At 37.3% G+C, this 19,293-nt stretch overlaps 1 protein-coding gene across 3 annotated transcripts in view; it reads right to left on the bottom strand.

Annotated features, from left to right (window-relative positions):
• Nucleotides 1–19,293, bottom strand: part of SUGCT (succinyl-CoA:glutarate-CoA transferase) — a 735,783-nt gene that overhangs the window by 497,395 nt on the left and 219,095 nt on the right. For all 3 annotated transcript variants that reach the window (XR_003001522.1, XR_003001521.1, XM_024732946.1), the window contains exons 10-11: nt 16,188–16,259; nt 4,364–4,461 (exon numbers count right to left, since the gene is read on the bottom strand). Coding sequence is in view for 1 of the 3 variants with exons in the window: in XM_024732946.1 (XP_024588714.1) it covers nt 4,364–4,461; nt 16,188–16,259 (170 nt within the window). In the remaining 2 variants the exon portion in view is untranslated. The remainder of the gene's footprint in view (nt 1–4,363; nt 4,462–16,187; nt 16,260–19,293) is intronic.

Genomic DNA, 19,293 nt, shown 5'->3' with positions numbered 1-19,293 from the left:
TCTTCTGTGTTTTAGCTGGGGACTTTTAACGTGCTTTAGTTTTGCCTCGCTTTTGGTCTTAGCAGCTGGGTAAACAGACTTTCTGAAACACCCTGGATAAAATGGCAAGTTCGAGGGGAAAGTCTTCCACCTTTAAATTAAAAAAAAAAAAAAAAAAACTTGCTCATGGCCACAGTTGGGGAATAGTAACACCTGAGAGCACTGGAGAGGGATTGTGTTTGTGCTGGCTATGGAAAACTCCGCTGATGACAAAAACATGCAGCTGCCTTTCCAAGTGAGGCCGACAATTCTCAGGGAGCAGCATCAAACTGAATTTAGCAAGAGTGACAGAAAAGCGAGGTAAATGACACACATTCCTGGGAGGCACTTTCTAAAGAGTCTGTGAATTGCAGAGGAGAATGCAAAGAGAATCACCTGATTCTAAAACACTTAAATGAACGCTTGCCATGGGCAGGAAAGTGACTTCGGGAAATTACTCAGGAAATTAATCAAAACTTAGGAAAAATACTTTGGAAGGAAGATTTTGAAACACAAGAGGGAGCCTTTATGTGTATTTAGGAGAGCAAACTTTGTAAAAATCCATAAATGCTTCTGTTTTCACTTTTGGATGTCGAATTGGATGAAAGGGGTGCGACGTTTTGTTTTGTTTTGTTTTTAAGGAACACCATGAGTCCATCATCACTAGAGATTTTTTAAAAGTTGTCTGAAGTGCAAATTCACTCTCACAAACCCCTCTACATTTTTATGTATTTTAAAGATTTTCCAAAATAGAAATATAGGCTGAGGAAAGTGTCTATGAGCATTAAAGGGAAGTTTTATGATGTAATGTTTAATAGCAGACAACAGGGAAAAACATGGTATATTCACATGGTAATGTAGCTACTGTTACCAAAAATATGCTTTCCTATAGAAATGACAGGAAAGCCACACACACAGAAAACTGTAGCATGTGCGCTGTAATATGCTCACGAAAAGACAAAAAGACAATAAGTTATTAACAGGCACAGACTGTAGCTGCAATACTTTCGTAAGGCAAAATTTACAAAAAGTTTATATGAAAAACACGGACAGCTAACTTCTTAGGCATACCAAAACACATGTTTTTATGGAAGAGGTCTTAAAGAAACGTCTCCTAGAACGTCTACAAGGTTTACTCTAATGAAAGTCCAGGCAGGCAGGGAGTTTAGTTTTGTTTTGTGTTTGAAGCCATCTTCCTTGTGCCCAAAACAGTCACTGGCACATAGTAGGTAGTCAATAAATATGTGTTAAATAGATGAGTAAGAGAAGGAACAAATGAGAAGCATGTTCCATTGAAACTCTTGAGTCCCTAGGTCTCTTCAGGTGTGGAAGGAATTTTTTGCTGGTTCTAAGTTGCTGGAAAACTTCGAACTCTACCAGGTAGAGTATTCCCTTCAAGATGTCTCTTCAGGGTGGGGGGGAATGGGTGAAGGTGCTCAAAAGGCACAAACTTGCAGTTATACAATAAATAGGTCCTGAGGATGTTATGTGCAGCATGGTGACTATAGTTAATACTACTGTATTGTATATTTGACAGTTGCTAAGAGAGTAGATCTGAAAAGTTCTCATTACAAGGGAAGAAAAAAATTTGTAACTGTGAGGTGACAGATGTTAACTTACTAGGGTAATCATTTCAGAATATATACATATATCAAATCATTATTTGTGTGCCTTAAACTAATGCAACATTATATGTCAATTATATCTCAATAAAACTGGAAGAAAAAAAAAAGACCTATCATCAGGTTACACAGAAAACAGAAGTTGTTGACAAGCTAACTTATTTTATGGCCAAAAACTTTCCTTTGTTTCACAAGTTTCAGAAACTCCTTTATCATAAACTCTATTATAACTTTTACAGCATGATTTTCCTGCCAACTCCCCCTACTCTCTCCCTCTGGACCCACCTCCCTATATTATTCCTTTATATTGAGAAAAGGTGGAAAGGAAAGGTCATGTCAGACTGTGGAAGGCCATGATGTCAGAATAAAATGACCAGATCTAATCATGTAATTAATATAGAGCCATTAATATTTTGAATATTGGAAAAACATAAAATCATATCATGAAAATGAGACATTTTACAACATTCACAGAGACTTCTGAAAGCCCAACACTTAACAGTACTAATGAATCCAGGGATATTTATTCAGAAAAACAAATGATAAGGTTATCGATGGGACTGAATCAATATCCTAATCTTCCCTGGTCATCACTGTTTGATCCACCACGGAGGAGAAGAGACCTGAGCTGGAAGAGACTGTAGAACTGCATCCCACAAGACACCACCAAAACACGTCCACACACCAGCCCAAGAGAGCAGGGACCCTGGCCTCTGGGCACCCAAGGGCCTCTCTGTGGTCTGTGTTTTAACAGCAGGATGATGATGAAGGCAACACTCCCTTATCAAGTTTCCTCTCTTAAGACTACCCTCTAGTCTCTTCTTTACAAGTTTGATTCCTTAAGTCTGAATAAAGACATAAGAACCTATGGGTTCCAAAATGCTGAAACTCCCACTTCTGGGTATATAAGAGGAGAAAGAAGAAGGTGTTAGGTTGTTTAATTCACCCCAAAAAGAGAAATTTGAAATTAAACTGTTACAGATGCTGCTAGAAGTCTGTCCACAATAGAATTCTATAACAGAATTTACCAAGGAATACAGGTTTTAGGATACAGGAAACCAATAATTTAACTCTGTGGTTCTTAAAGTTAGAAGAGTGCTGGCAACTCAATAACAAGATGACACGTATCTGCCTAGCTTTTGTATTTTTCTTCGGTCCACTCTTCTCACAGCATGGATGTGATGTATTTAGACTCTCCAAGAGCTTTTGATAAGGTTCTCACAAGTGCCTGTTATTGAAACTTGGTAACCGTGGTGTGAAAGGAAAAAGTCATATCAATGAATTAAATGAATCAAAAACTGCTTGAGAGGCAAAGAGGCAAAAAGCAGAGATAAAGGGCCAATTCTCATGGGGTGAAATGTTAATGACTGAGGGCTCTCCGGCTTTGCAGTAGAATCTGAGTTTTATTTAACTAATGACCAAGAAAGGGGAGACCAATTCTCATTCCCCTCTTCTCTGCATATCAGTCCCACACACAGAGGCCCCATTGATTGAAGGAGATACAGGCAGCATAGAGAAGAAGTGCTTAAAATCCAGGAAAAAGCAAATAGGTAATGAATGCAGACTCATGTAGAGGTCCCCAAAGGAGAAGGGAAGAGGAATAAACATAATATTAGCAGAAGTTTTTTTCTAAGAACTTTCGCTTGTTTGTTAGTTTTTTAATACAATTTTCAAAGGTTACACTCCACTTCGTTATTACAAAATATTGGCCATATTCCCCGTGTTGTACACTACATCCTTGTAGCCTATCTTACACCCTATAGTTTGTACCTCCCACTCTCCTACCCCTGTATTGTCCCTCCCCCACCTCCCCACTGGTACTCAGTTTGTTCTCGATATCTATGAGTCTAAGAACTTTGATATATCTATACTACATGGAAACACAAGGGGATTTTCAAAAGACAAGCTATTGTATTTGAACAAAAGTCCTTAATTTATTGGTTTGATGAGAGCAAATGTTCCATACTGAAGAACAGTTCACATGGGCATTGAGATCCACAAAAACTGCTATCTATTCCTATAGATCGAGAAGTTGGATGTAAACAAAAGTGAAACTGATAGGAAAGAATAAGAATTATTAACTTTTTCTGAGGCAAACTTGAAAAATTGATACAGGTTTTAACAAAAGTATAACCTGACATGAATGGAATAATTTGAAAATCAAATACTCTAATTGGTCAGCATTAATCCTTTATGACTCAATCTGCCATTTTCAAAACATCAACATGACAAACCACACAGAGAGGCTCAGAAAAGCCAACAAGCTCTTGACTGAACCTCCCTTATCTCAGTTTCCTTATCTGTAAAATGGAAATAATAGAACTTCCCTCACGGGATGATTATAAGGGTTAAATGAGATCATGTATGTAGAGCGATTCATACAGTAACTGTAAAAAATGATGTTGAATTATTACTGTTAGTATTTATGATAGACTAAACCCAAACACTTACATGCCACAGAGAAGCAACTAATGCAAGCTATTGTGATGTTCTTATTTGTATCATTGTTATGATGCAATACTTAGAAAGACATGTGAAATACTTTCAAACGCTTTCAAACAAAGAAAAACATAGCTTTAAAATATATTTCCACTAACAAATTTTGTAAAATGAAAGATAATTATAAGTTAATCTAAATAAGCCAAAGAGAGCACCATAAAATGCCAGATAAATGCTAATAACATATTAATTCTTAAAGGTACAAACAGTAGAGCCAAGCTTACCGTGTCGATAGTATTTTAATAAGCTCTTTTCTATTCTGTACCCGAAGGTGGTTAGTTCTATACTTGGAATCATCAATCAGTTCAGGCAAATTCAAGATCTAAAAGGGAAAAAGAATTTTAAAGTGGAATTCACAAAATTTTTGTGTACCTGCCTGTGGGTACTAGTGTTCAGGACCTACTACTCCATCCTCAAGACCATTCCTTGCTGGTCTTTATACTTCTTAACACAAGGATATACGGAGGGAAGGATCATGCAGTTAGGATGGGTCATGCTGGTGACTGGTTTTCTCATTTATAAGAAGTTTTTACTACATTTAAGCATGCGCCTACATACAGGAAAACCGAAAAGCAGTTATCCGACCGCCGGTAATATCTTGTACCCGTTTATGAGAATACAGGAAAAGAGTTATCAGATTCCCACAGTAAGTCTTATCTAGAGGAAACAGAGATAGAGGTACAAATTGGGTAAAACTGACCTAATTCTAAGAACCAATAACATAAGTGCAAGTCTGCACTTACATCAAGCTCATAATCAACGTATATCTTGTAGGTACATTCACTTATTTGTTCCACATGTAAATAAAATAGTATTATCTGTCCCAGCAGTCCTATCCAGGATGTTGTACAAGGTGCTAAAATAAAGGGGAAGCATACACACTTGCCCCAAATGCTTACCGTTAAAACAATGTTAAATTAAAAGATACTCCTCCTATAGAAGTGTCCCTATTTTTCTTTACTATGACTCCCTGAAGGAATAACAAATAGAAGTGCTTTTATATACTTCCTCTTTTGCTCCTCCTCAGTAAAGAGAAAATCTATCCTGGAAGTCCCAGTGGACATCTTGCAATTTTAACAAGACCATAATGAAAGTACCAAGTGGATTTGGAATGGAAAAGAAGTTTTAAAAAGAATGTGTGGAGGCAGTGTTTGGCACTTGCGTTGGAAAGTCAGAAGGAGCGTTTATGGGCTAGGGGCAGGCCAAGTGGCCTACAGAAAGCTTCACGACCTCTATTAATGTATTTGCCTTAAATATAAACACTTAATGGTTTCATTTGTTTCCCACAGTTTAAATAAAGTCAATCCATTAATCATCTTACAAAGGAGAGAGAAGTGAAGAAGATTCCCTGAAGTAAAGAGAGCATCTCAATGGTGTAATTTCTCTTTCACATGTTTCACTTATTCATTTCCTTTAGGAATAATAAAGACAGCATTACTCTCTCAGATTTTAAAAAGTGACACCATATACAGTGCCCTTTCTAGAAACCTCCCTGTCACCACACCTGATCCAAGAATTGGCCTCAAGGCTTATCCAGGAATCAAAACACACCCTCCCCCATCAAGAGTGAACAAGTCATTTCAAGAAAAAGCAAGTGCCTTCACTAGATCACATGTTAAATTTATAAATGTGGCCTCACCCAGAATACAGTGTAAGCTACATAAAAAACTACTCAGTGTTTGCACTCAATGGTAACTGGGGTGCACTCATGTCTCCTTCTCTGAATATGACTTATTGGACCTCTTTTCTCTTTGAAAGTTGGTGTTAAATAGTGGGTAAAGTAATTATCCTTCTGTCTTCAACTATGCCAGCATTCAAAATGTTTCTAGAGAGACTGCTTCAAGAGCTGTGGTCATAACCATGCTTTAGGTGCTTGAAAGAGAATGCTGCCTGGGACAAAATGAAACAATGTAAGTGAAAGTGCTTGACATATTAAGCATTAAATAAATGTGAAATATTCCAAGTAGGTACTGTTTCTCCCCAAAGAGATACGAAAGCATATGTTTGTTCAAAAAAGAATGGGAAAGAAGGGAGAATGTAGGGGAGGTTATCTACTTAACTTTCATTCCTTAAGGATATTCCTATTGGATATAGAATTCTGCAGTTACGGTTCTTTCCTTTCGGCCCTTTAAACATGTTGTGCCTCTTCTCTCTGGGTTCTGCCGTTTCTGGCAGGAAAGCTGCAGTCAATTGAGTCAGTGCTCCCCCAAATGTATCAACAACACGTCGTTCTCTCCGGGTGATTTCAAATGCTTTCTCTTGGTCTTTACTTTTCAGCAGTAATATTTTGATGTACTTGGGCATGGATTTATTTGGATTTATCTTATTTGGGGTTTGCTGAAATTATTAAATCTGTATGTTTTTAATCTTTCACCAAATTTGGGAAGTTTTCAGCCATCGTTTCTTCAATGGCTTCAATTTTTTTCAGTCTGTTCTCTTCTCTCCTTCTGGGACTACAATGACATAAATATTAGATTTTTTTGTTATTGTCCCACAGGTCCCTGAGTATCTGTTCTTTCTTTCATTTTTGGGAGGGGACTATCTTTTTTTCCTTTCTGATGTTCAGACTGAATAATTTCTATTTATCCATCTTCAAGTTCCTTGACTGTTTCCTCTGTCACCTCCATTGTGCTACTGAGCTCATTCAGTGAGGTGTTTGTTCCTGTATTTGGTGGTTGTATTTTTCAGTTCTAAAATGTTCATTTGGTTCTTCTTCAAATCTTCTATTTCTTTTCTGGACATTTCTACTTTTCTGTTTATTTTAAGTGTCTGCGATGCTTGTTGGAGTATCTTTATAATGGTTGTTTTAAAGTTTTCATGAGTTAATTCCCACATCTGTATCATCTTGGCATTGGCATTTACTGATTGTCTTTTCTCATGCAGGTTCTGGTTCTTCATATGCTGAGTAATTTGGGATTGTATCTTGGACATTTTGAATATTATGTTATGAACCTCTGAGACTTGTTTAAATGCTACAGAAAATTTCTGTTGTTATTGTTTTTAGCAAGCAGTTCACCTGGTTAAGTTCAGTCTGCAAGTCCCAACTCACCTTCTATGTGCTTTGGTTCTACTGTCAGTTCAGTTTTCAAAACCTTTGCAATTGCTTTTTGAACCTGTGCCCTACTTAATGGTCATGCTGCAACCTGGGAAGTTGTCTATTTGTTAATAGTTCTCAACATCGTCGGTGTCCTGATTAGGACCAGATCAATGCATGTGCAGCTCAGGGGTGAGCGCAGGAGTTCACAAACAACTTCATGGATCCCTTTCTGAAGCTTTTCCCTCTCTGCAACCTCTTTCCAGTTCCCTAGAGCTCCCCTCTAGTTACCCTACTCCCCAGCATACTTCCAGGGCAGAGGCCAGTTAGTGGGAGGGCAGAGGAAAAAGCATCAAGGACTCAGCCCTGTCTTTTGGGATCACAGCTCAGATACAAGAAAGGTCCCCTTCCTTGGAGTCTGGCTGCTGCTCACCCACCGCTGCCGCTACAGGACTGCTTGGAGGCTGGGGGGTGAGAAAACGAGAGGACAAAAAGGGAGGATGTCCACACTCTCTCTGACATTAGACTCCATTTTTATGCTCCCCGCACCAGGAATGAAGGGCATCTCCTGGAACTCAGCTCTGTTCCCTGGGGCCCACTCCCAGGTTTCAGGCTGTGTTCATGTAAAGGAATAATCAGAGGGAAAAACCGGTAAACTTACTGCCAGTTTAGAGGTATTTCAAATTCTAGTATTCCTTCCCAATTTTCCTGCTATTACTTACTTCTCACAGTCCTCATACAGATGTTCCATGCATTCTGTACAGGTTTTATCACTGTGTTCCGTGGGTCAGACAGGGAGAAATGTGCTTACTCCATTTTACCCAGAAACAGAATCTCCACACCTAATTGCTAGAAAGACCATTTATTAAGTTCATGCTGTGAGCCAAGGACTGAACTAAGTGTTTTACTTATCTAATCTAACTTTTAAAAAACCCCAAAAGTTATATATTAGTATAGTTATGTATTATAACCTTCCTTTCATCATGAGGGCACTGATGCTTAGCAAAGACTAAGTGCCTTTTGCCAGAGATCACCTGACTGGTTCCAAGACTCACAGAATGCCCTAGAATTCAAATGTCCTCAGACCACCTGCTCTAAAATCAACTATAGGGACTGTTAAAGTTGAAGTTTCCTGTGCCCCACCTCACATACTAAGTCAAAATCTTTGGGACAGGGGCTCAAGGAGGTTTCCTATGCATGCTAAAGTTGAGAACCAATGTATATTGCCTCCAATAAAAGAAACTTTCAGTCTATATGACTTTTAAAAGGATGTCAGTGTATTTCAAATAGGAATGCCCATTAGCGTTGGCATCAATCAGCTTAGAATAGCTTACATGTGCTCATGTTCCCTACCCTTCTGTATCATGTTAAGGGACATAAAATAGGGTTTGTTATAAGCCAAGGTTCACTTTATGTGCAAGAAGATTTTCTGAAGCCCAAGCCTTGAACCCAAAGCTCTTACTGCCACTCTGATCCCTGACGGTAAGAGTATTCTAATAGGGCCCCTCCCAACGAAGGTATTAGTCAACCAGTATATCAAACTCTCTTTTGGAAACAGATTGGGCGTAAGTAAATTCTACTCATTCGTCACAAACAATACTGCCACATTTCTCCCCAGGAGGTAGAGCAGCCCTGTCTTTCATGATGGACTTTACGTGGCAAAAGAATAATTTTGATACGCTCATTGTCTAACTTTGGGTCCTCCACTTCTACAAGGCCAGCCTGAACTATAATACACTCCGTAATAGATAGAGCTGAATAAAAAGTACCTAGAAAAAGCTCGCTTACTATATATGGGAAGGGGGAGAACCTTGCATCAAATAAGGAAACAGATGATTTTTTTTCCTTAGAAAAGGTTTTTAGGACAAGTTTACATGTAAGCGTATAATTATGAAGGTGAAAAACTCAAATCAGATTGCAACGTTTGCTGAAGATGCCTAGTAAACGATGTAGATAACAGTAAAATCCTATACACATAAAACTTTTCTTCTGAGGATCTCAAAGAGTTTTATAGACATTGCCTTAATGGCTCATAACAGGGATTATCATTCCTAACTCACATATGGGAAAAACAAGGTCAAGTATGCCATTCTCTGAGGCCCTCTGTTAGTCTCCTTTTTAAAAAATGTGTCATAACACACCATAACAATAAGTCATATTTTAGTACTAAAACTGATGGCAAATATTCTGCTTTGAAATAAAAATCTTTTTCAAAAAAAGTTCTTATGGATATTTATGAGGAAGTTCAAAAGTTTTAAATTGATCAGCAGTAATGAATCAAAAATAAAAAGAATTCAGTGCAGCTATTTTCAACAGTGAAGAATATGTCAACCAGTAATTTCTACCCCCTCCCCACCCTGATTCTGGAGAGAGAAAACTCCAAAACATATGGCCCAGGAAGAAAATCTGTCCTTGTTTATAGCAATGAACTGGCTTTTACATCTCTGCAGCTAGAGTACGCAAATGACTTCACAGGCAACAGCTTCCGTATGTTTTATATTTTTAACATTGACCGTTCATAATAAAGGTTCTTTGATCCCAGATCAAATGTTTGAATCAATTTTCTCTACACTTATTCAGAGTCACCATTATAAAAGCTCCCCTCTTTCCCACCTCAGATGTTCCAGCCCTTCCTGCAATCGGAACTATCTCCATTTGTCACCTTCTCTGCGGTACTTCCCACCCCTTTGCTGTGGTTTTTAGCTGTGCTCATTAACCTCTCATACGAAAGAGGCACAGCAATAAATAATTTTTGTACATAATAAGTTAACTGCAGTAAATAAGGTTCCTCTAAGGAATTCACAGGCATCTTTATTAAAACTGAAAGCTCATGGTACAAGGAAAAAGAAACCTTTCCCAACCAGTAAAAAGTCCTCAACAGGTAAGGCCTTTCTCTACATGTAAGAAAAATAAACTTATATATATATATATATATATATATATATATACACACACACACACATTTAAACTAGATTATTTGCCTGGGATTAGAACTCTAAAAAGTGAACTGAAAACTAAAGCCTTAAATAAAAACAAAAGACCAGAGTCTGGATAAATAATGAAAACATCAAATTGAAAAAAATGTCTAAGCAATGCTAAAAATTGAGAATATCTTCAATATAAAATTACTTTAAATAATCCCAGGGCCTTTATTTAAGGCCTTGTTTAGGAACAACATTTTTGTTTTTTTGTTTTTTTTGTTTTTGACTGTGTTGGGTCTTCATTGTTGCACGCGGGCTTTCCCTAGTTGCAGCGAGCGGGGGCTACTCTTTGTTGTGGTGCCCGGGCTTCTCATTGTGGTGGCTTCTCTTGTTGTGGAGCACGGGCTCTAGGCCCGCGGGCTTCAGTAGTTGTGGCACATGGGCTCAGCAGTTATGGCTCACAGGCTCTAGAGTGCAGGCTCAGTAGTTGTGGCACATGGGCTTAGGTTGCTCCGCGGCATGTGGGATCTTCCCGGACGAGGGCTCGAACCCGCGTCCTCTGCATGGGCAGGTGGATTCTTAACCACTGTGCCACCAGGGAAGTCCCTCACTTTCAATAAATGATTAACTGTTAATGATTAGTACTACTAATGAGAGGGAACTCAGTTCTCCATATCAAATGAAATATATTCTTCGGTTTCTACTTAGACCTTCTGAAGGAGATTTAAGGAAAAGGGAGCTAAACTTTCTCATTCCATTTAGAGAAGAGAAAACCCCAACAAAGGCTTTTATAGATGGTTTTTGCACTCCAGCCTTTGGTAAAATAGATGTGCTTCATCATGGTGGCATGGCATTGCTAGAGTTCTGTAGCAAGCTGCTTTTTACCTACTTGGGCAAAAAGGCTTGTATCTAGGTGGCTTCTCTTGTTGCGGAGCACGGGCTCTAGGCCCGTGGGCTTCAGTAGTTGTGGCACGTGGGCTCAGTAGCTGTGGCTCGTGGGCTCTAGAGTGCAGGCTCAGTAGTTGTGGCACATGGGCTTAGTTGCTCCGCGGCATGTGGGATCTTCCTGGACCAGGGATCCAACCTGTGTCTCCTGCATTGGCAGGTGGATTCTTAACCACTGCATCAGGGAAGTCCCCAGGAACAGTATTTTTAACATGACAATTGCTAAAAACTTAAAACATGAATTTTGCAGAAAGGTACTCATTAAACAAAGACTAATTTGAAGAGAAAAATTAATTTTCTAGTGGTAAGTAAATAAATTTGGTAGTAGAATAACTATATTTGGGCCTAATTATATCTTGTGGGGTTTGAAAAAGAAGAAGAAAAAGAAAGAAGAGAAAAAAATCTTTTTCCTTCCATATCTTGGCTATTATACGTAATGCTGCAGTGAGCATAGGAGTACATGTATCTTTTCAAGTTAAGTGTTTTCATTTTCTTCAGATATATACCTTTAAGTGGAATTGCTGAATTGTATGGTAGTTCTATTTTTAACTTTTTGAGGAATCTCTATATTGTTTTCCACAGGGGCTACATCAATTTACAATCCCACCCACAGTGCACAAGGGTTCCCTTTTCTCCATATCCTCACCAGTATTTGTTGTTTCTTGTCTTTTTCATAATAGCCATTCTGGACAGGTGTGAGGTGAGATCTCACTGTGGTTTTTATTTGCATTTCCCTGATGATTTGAGATATTGAGCACCTTTTTTTTTTTTTTTTACTTACTACTATTGGTTTATTATAAAGGATACAACTCAAGAATAGCCAAATGGAAGAGATGCACAGGGCAATGTATGAGGTGGGAGGGTGCAGAGCTTCCATGCTCCACTACCCTCCCATCACCTTGCTGTCTTCACCAGAAGCTCTCTGAATCTTATAGTTCAAAGGTTTTCATAGAGCTCAAACTCCAGTCCCCTCTCCCCTTACTGGAGGTTGGTAGGTGTGGCTAAAATTTCTAACCCTCTAATCACTTGGTCTTCCTGGTGACCAACCCATCCTGGGGCTATCTAGAGACCCCACCCTAAGTCACCTCAGTAGCATAAACTCAGGTGTGATTGAAACGAGCTTGTTGTGAATAACAAAAAACACTTCCATCATTCAGGAAATTTCGAGGGTTTTAGGAACTCTGTGTAAGAAATCGGGGACAAAGCCTAAATATATTTTTGTATTTTACCACTTCATAGAAGTAGAAAGAAAAACCCACTTCTATCCTACCACCCAAATATGGTCTGTATTAGCATTATGGAATACTTCCAGGCTTTTTCGTGAATTTTGAGTATTATATTTATATTAGCATGGCAAACATTTTATGCTAATATTTATATTGAAAAAACTTATCACTATTGCTTTATGAATGTCACTCAGATCTCATCTTAATGTTATTTCTTCAGAGAGACTTTCCCCTGACAACCCAGCCACTATTTTAACACAGTAGCCTATTTTAATTCTCTGCATGGCACTTACCATAGATCGTTTTGGAGTTTTGTTTATTTATTTATTATCACTCTCCCACTGAGCATCTTTCATGTACCTGTTAGCCATCTATATGTCTTCTTTGGAAAACTGTCTATTCAGAACTTCTGCCCATTTTTTAATTGGATTGTGTGGGTTTTTGCTATTGAGTTGTATGAATTCTTTACCTATTTTGGGTATTAACCTATAATCAGATATATGATTTACAAACAATTTCTGCCATTCAGTAGGTTGCCTTTTCATTTTGTCAATGATTTCCCTTGCTGTGCAGAATCTTTTTACTTTGATGTAGTCCCACTTACTTTTGCTTTTGTCAATAAATCTTCACCAAGACTGATGTCAAGAAGCTTACCACCTATGTTTTCGTCTAAGGGTTTTATGGTTTCAGGTCTTATATTGAAGACTTTATTTTATTTTGAGTTAATTTTTGTATATGATGTAAGACAGTGGTCCAGTTTAATTCATTTGCATATGACTGTCCATTTCCCACCACTATTTATGGAAGAGATTGTCCTTTCCCCATTGTATATTCTTGGCTCCTTTGTCATAAATTAACTGACCACATGAGTGAATTTAGTTTAGGCTCTCTATTCTGTCCCATTGATCTGTGTATCTGTTTTTATGCTAATGCCATACTGTTTTGATTACTATAGCTTTGTAATACAGTTTGAAATCCAGAAGCATGATGCCTTCTCCCTGTTCTTCCTTGTTCTTCTTTCTCAAGACTACTTTGGCTATTTAGGGTCTTTTGTGGTTCCATATAAATTTTATAATAGTTCTATTTCTGTAAAAAATGCCACTGGAATTTTGATAGGGATTGCACAGAATCTATAGATGGCTTTTGATAGTACTGACATTTTAACAGTATTAATTCTTCCAATCCATGAGGACAGAATATCTTTTCATAATATCTTTTCATTTATTTGTGTCTTCTTTAATTTCTTTCATCGATGTCTTACAATTTTCAGTCTATGGGTCTCTCACTTCCATGGCTAAATTTATCCCTAGGTATTTTATTCTTTTTGGTGCAACTGTGAGGTTGTTTTCTTAATTTCCATTTCTTACAGTTTGTTATTAGTGTACAGAAACATAACAGATTTTTGTATATTGATTTTTATATCATGCAACTTTGCTGAATTCATTTACTGTTCCAATAGATTTTTGGTGGAAACTTTAGGATTTTCTAACTATAAAGTCATGTAATCTGCAAGTAGAAGTAATTTTACTTCTTTCTTCCCAATTCTGATAACTTTTCTTTCTTTTCCTTGCCTGATTGCTCTAGCTAGGACTTCCAATTCTATGTTGAATAACTTTGGTGAGAGTGGGCATCCTTGTCTTGTTCCTGATCTTAGAGGAAAAGCTTTCAACCTTTCACCACGGAACATGATGTTAGCTGTAGGCCTGTCATATATGGCCTTTATTATGCTGAAATATGTTCCTTCTATACTTAACCTAAGAGTTTTTTATTATGAATGTTGAATTTTGTCAAATACTTTTTCTATGCCTATTGAGATGATCATGATTCCTTTCTTTCATTCTAATAGTATGATATATCACATTGATTGATTTGTGTGTGTTGAAACATCCTTGCCTCCCAGAAATAAACCCCACTTGATGATGGTGTAAGATCCTTTTAATGTATTGTTGAATTACGTTTGCTAATATTTTGTTGAGAATTTTTACCTCTGTGTTCATTAGGGACATTGGCCTGTAGTTTTCTTTTCTTGTGGTGTCCTTGCTGGGTTTGGTATCACAGTAATGCTGACCTTGTAATATAAATCTGGAAGTGTTCCCTCCTCTTCTATTTTTGGAAGAGTTTGAGAACAACTGGCACTAATTCTTCTTTGAATGTTTGGCAGAATTTACCAATCTGGTCCTATACTTTTGTTTGTTAGGAGGTTTCTGATTACTAATTCAATCTCCTTACTAGTAATCAGTCTCTTCAGATTTTCTATTTCTTCATAATTCAGTCTTGGAAGGTTGTACATTTCTAGGAATTCATTCATTTCTTCTAGGTTGTCCAATTTGTTGGCATATAATTGTCCATAATAGTCCCTTGCAATCCTTTGTATTTCTGTGGTATCAATTATGACACCTCCTCTTTCATTTCTGACTTTTTTTTTTGAACCTAGCTAAAGGTTTGTCAATTTTGTTTACCTTTCAAAGAACCAGCTCTCAGTTTCACTGATCTTTTCTATTGTCTTCTTAGTCTCTATTTCATTTATTTCCACTCTGATCTTTGTTATTTCCTTCTTTCTGCTAACTTTGGGCTTTGTTTGTTCTTCTTCCTCTAGTTCCTTGAGGTGTAAATATAGGTTGTTTATATGAGATTTTTCTTGTTTCTTGAGGTAGCCATCTATCGCTATGAATTTCCCTCTTACAACTGCTTTTACTGCAACCCATAAGTTCTGGTATGTTGTATTTCCATTTTCCTTTGTCTCAAAGTATTTTTTAAATTTCTTTTAATTTCTGCATTGATCCAGTCATTTTTATAGTTGCATGTTGTTTAATCTCCACACATTTGTGATTTTCCAGTTTTTTTCTTGTAATTTGTTTCTAGCTTCATACCATTGTGGTCAGAAAGGATGCTTGATATGATTTCAATATTCTTAAATTTATTAAGACTTGTTTTGTGGCCTGACATATGATTTATCCTGGAGTATGCTCCATGGGCACTTGAGAAAGAATGTGTATTCTGTTGCTTTTGGATGGACTGTTTTTATATATCTGTTTAGTCCATCTGGTCTAACTTAAGACCAATGTTTCCTTATTAATTACCTATCTGGATGATCTATCCATTCATGTAAGTGGGGTAGTAAAGTCCCATACTATTATTGTGTTGATGTCTAGCTTTTCCTTTAGCTCTGTTAATATTTGCTTTCTATATTTATGTGTTCCTATGCTGGGTGCGTAAATATTTACAAATGTTATATACTCTTGTTTGACTGACCCCTTTATCAGTATGCAATGCCCTTCTTTGTCTCTTATCACAAAAGTCTATTTTGTTGGATATAAGTATTGTTACCAGAGCTTTGTTTTGGTTTCCATTTGTATGAAATACTTTTTACATTTTCAGTCTGTCTGTGTCCTTACATCTGAAGTGAGTCTCCTGTAGGCAGCACACATATGGGTCTTGTGTTTTTATCTATTCATCTACTCCATGTCTTTTCAATGGTGAATTTAGTCCATTTACATTTATAGTAATTATTGATAGATATGTACTTATTGCCATTTTGTTAATTGTATTCTGATTGTTTACTAGTTCCTCTGTTCCTTTCTTTTTCTCAGAAAAAAAATCCTGGCATTAAAAATCCCTTTAAAATGACTTTTCCCTTTTTGTTTGGACGAGTAGACAGGTCAATTTTTAGCATAATTTAAGCTACTATGATTCTTCATTTAAAAATACAGCCAGATACATCAATTTTACAAAACTAGAGTGCTAATTTAGACCCTATCCTTAGGATTTGTAAGCAAAGAAAAAGCATACTTTTAGGTGCTAACACAGGGAGTCTTGAGTATAGACTTAGCAACATTGCTCTAGGCAAAACTGAATTTTCCTGGCTTTGTGCAAAATGAGTTGTTGCATATATTATCCACCCATCCCAAATATTATAGATTACCTTGCACACAGTAGCAAACTGTTGGTTATTTCCTGCTCCGACTACAAGATATCCATCCTTGGTTTTAAAAGCCTAAAATAAATACATACATACATAAATATATAATTTTATATATTGAGAATACCACAAAAATTGTCTTTAATTTTTCAAACTTTTATATAGAATCCTTGTTCTAAAGTAATGTTATTAGTTAAATCAATATCAACTAATTAATATATTTTTCTCTTATATTTGCATAGTTGTCATTTGAGGTTTTCAAAGCACTTCCTATCTCTTCCACTAACTGTTATATCATTGGAAGCAGGGGGGGGAAATGTGTGACTTAGAAAAATAAATACTGGATTTTCATAACATCAAATTCTATATTCATTATAGTATGAATTAATGTTGGGTTTTCCCCAAACTCTGTGTTTTATTTGTTTCCAGTTTTTCTCATAGGGCAAAAAGAATGACGGTACATTGTTTTCTACAAAGCATACGAAGAATACATGGAAAAAAGGAAGGAAATGAGGGAGGGAGGAGAGAAGGAGGAAAGAAAGGAGAGTGGGGTGGAAGGAAGATGAGTAATGGAGCTATATTTTTGTCTTTGAAAATCTTAGATATAAACTTTGGGGTAATTTTCACTTTCTAGTAAGTGAAAAATGATACACCTGGACCTTGTGTGGCCTTATGTACCTGAGAATGCCTGTTCCTTTTAGGAGACATGGTCATTTGGTAAAAGCCAGAGACATATTAGTAACTGATGCCTCCACCTCCCATAGCCTTAGCCCCATGGAGTACTTTGCAGCCCTCCCTGATCCACATGTGATCACAGTGATGGTCGGAGGAAACAAATTTTACCCTCAGAAGGCCTCATTCCTGCTTTCTTTAAGTAAATGAGTTGCTTTAGTTTCCTCTCTACGTAAAACTTGCTCTGTATCTTCAACTACTTTTCCTTCACTTACTCCTGCCTCTGAGAAAGATAACTTCTATCTTCCTTGGCACATCTTACTCCTAGGCTAATGACCTTAGTTCTACCTTCACTCACATCCTTCAGAACCCTGCTCAATTAACTTTTACGTCTTCATTTCCACTGGATCCTTTTCTTCTGCTTACATGTAAGCTCGTGCTTACACTAAAAATATTAAAAATAAAATAAAATTTGGGGCTTCCCTGGTGGTGCGGTGGTTAAGAATCCACCTGCCAATGCAGGGGACACGTGTTCGAGCCCTGGTCCAGGAAGATCCCACATGCCGCGGAGCAACCAAGCCCGTGCGCCACAGCTACTGAGCCTGTGCTCTAGAGCCTGCATGTCACAACTACTGAGCCCGCGAGCCTAGAGCCCATGCTATGCAACAAGAGAAGCCACTGCAATGAGAAGCCCATGCACCGCAATGAAGAGTAGCCCCCACTCACCACAACTAGAGAAAGCCCACGCATAGCAACAAAGACCCAATGCAGCCAAAAATAAATAAATTTTTAAATAAATAAATAAAATAAAATAAAATTTGCATCAATCCTGACACCCCTCTCAAGCTATCTTGAAATTTTCTCCCTTCCCTCTATCTCTAAATAATATTAAAGTGCCAGTTCTTCACCAACCACCACATTCCAATGCCCTTTGTCATCAGGATTCTTATCCTAACACTACACTGAAATAATTCTTTCTTGACCCCTCTGTATTATTTGGTACTGTTAACCATACCCTCCTTCAGGAAAGTGTCTTGTCTCTAGGCTTTGTCTGGGTTCATCTCCAATCTCTCTGACATGTTTTCCACATGCCCCTTTTACAGGATTATCTTCTCCTAACCTTCAGCATTACTTAAGCATCTGTATTTGGTCTTTTACTTCACTTGCTTCTTATGGTAGCCACTAGCCACATGTGAGTATTAAATTTAAATAAACTAAAATTAAATCAGCCAGTCACAAAAGACTACAAATTGTGATTCCATTTATACGAAATGTCCAAAATGGGCAAATCAATGGAGACAGAAAGATGAGTGCCTGCCTAGGGCTGAGGAAGTTGGGGAAATTTGGAAAGTGACTGCACTAGTACCGGCTTTCTTACTGAGGCAATGAAAATGTTCTAAAATTCACTGTGGTAATGGCTGCACAACTCTGTGAATGCACTAACAACCACTGAATTGTACAGCTTCAATGGATGAATTGTATGGTATGTGAATTATATCTCAATAAAGCTGTTATTAAGAAAAATTAAGTTAACAGTTCAGTTACACTGACATACTAGCTACATGTCAACCATTCAATAGCTATATGTGGCCAGTGGCTGCCATGTGAGACAGTCCAGATAGAGAACATCACAGAAAGTTCTGTAGTACAGTGCAGGTAGACTCAGTTGGTTGACTGTATTCTTTTTCTTTTATTCTTCCTATACATTATGTGGTATCTGAAGAATTGGAGGCAATTAATAAATGGTTATAAACTGTTAATAAATCACTCAAATGATTGCTTCCGTATAATAGAGTTGTGGCTAAAATCGATCTCAAGCAAAACACTATAATCCAGTTTTATTCTATTTACATTTTTGCTTGATTTGGAAATTAATGCTACTGAGATATTACATGAACCATTTTAAATGGTTGTATTCCCTTATCCACCAGGCAAGGGAATATAAAAGTAAAATTAGTGTTATACCTAATGCATTAGTGTTTCTTAAACTGCAGAAAGGAGGTCTACAACAGAGCTATGACAGAAGACAAGGATTTTGAGCAGAGATGTCTCAACAAACCACTGATAATTACGAAGTTACACGGGTTGTTTGTTGGCTTTCTTTTTTATGGGGAAAGGTGAGCTGGGGAGTGGATAAGTAATGTGAAGTAACAACGTGTGTTGCCAAGTATAACATGAAGAAAGGTTTTCAAAATTTTGGATCAGTGACATGTTCAATGAGTTTACATTTTGGGGGGTGTTCATTTCCTTTTAATTAATAAAGAAGTGCCTGTTTCTTCCTTAAGCCTGAACCATAACATGAAACATATTTTTACCAATATAATTTTTTTTTTTAATTTTAAGCAGAGGTAATTAGTTAATGACCATTGGAAAGTAAATACTGAATAGCAGCTCAGCCACCAGGATATAATTAGACTAAGGCTCACCAAGTAGATTT

The sequence above is a fragment of the Neophocaena asiaeorientalis genome, unplaced genomic scaffold (assembly GCF_003031525.2).
Source record: "Neophocaena asiaeorientalis asiaeorientalis breed wild unplaced genomic scaffold, Neophocaena_asiaeorientalis_V1.1 scaffold56, whole genome shotgun sequence".
NCBI classification, from domain to species: domain Eukaryota; kingdom Metazoa; phylum Chordata; class Mammalia; order Artiodactyla; family Phocoenidae; genus Neophocaena; species Neophocaena asiaeorientalis.
The sequence above is the reverse complement of the archived record's forward strand: the minus strand, read 5'-3'. Positions and strand labels throughout refer to the sequence as shown.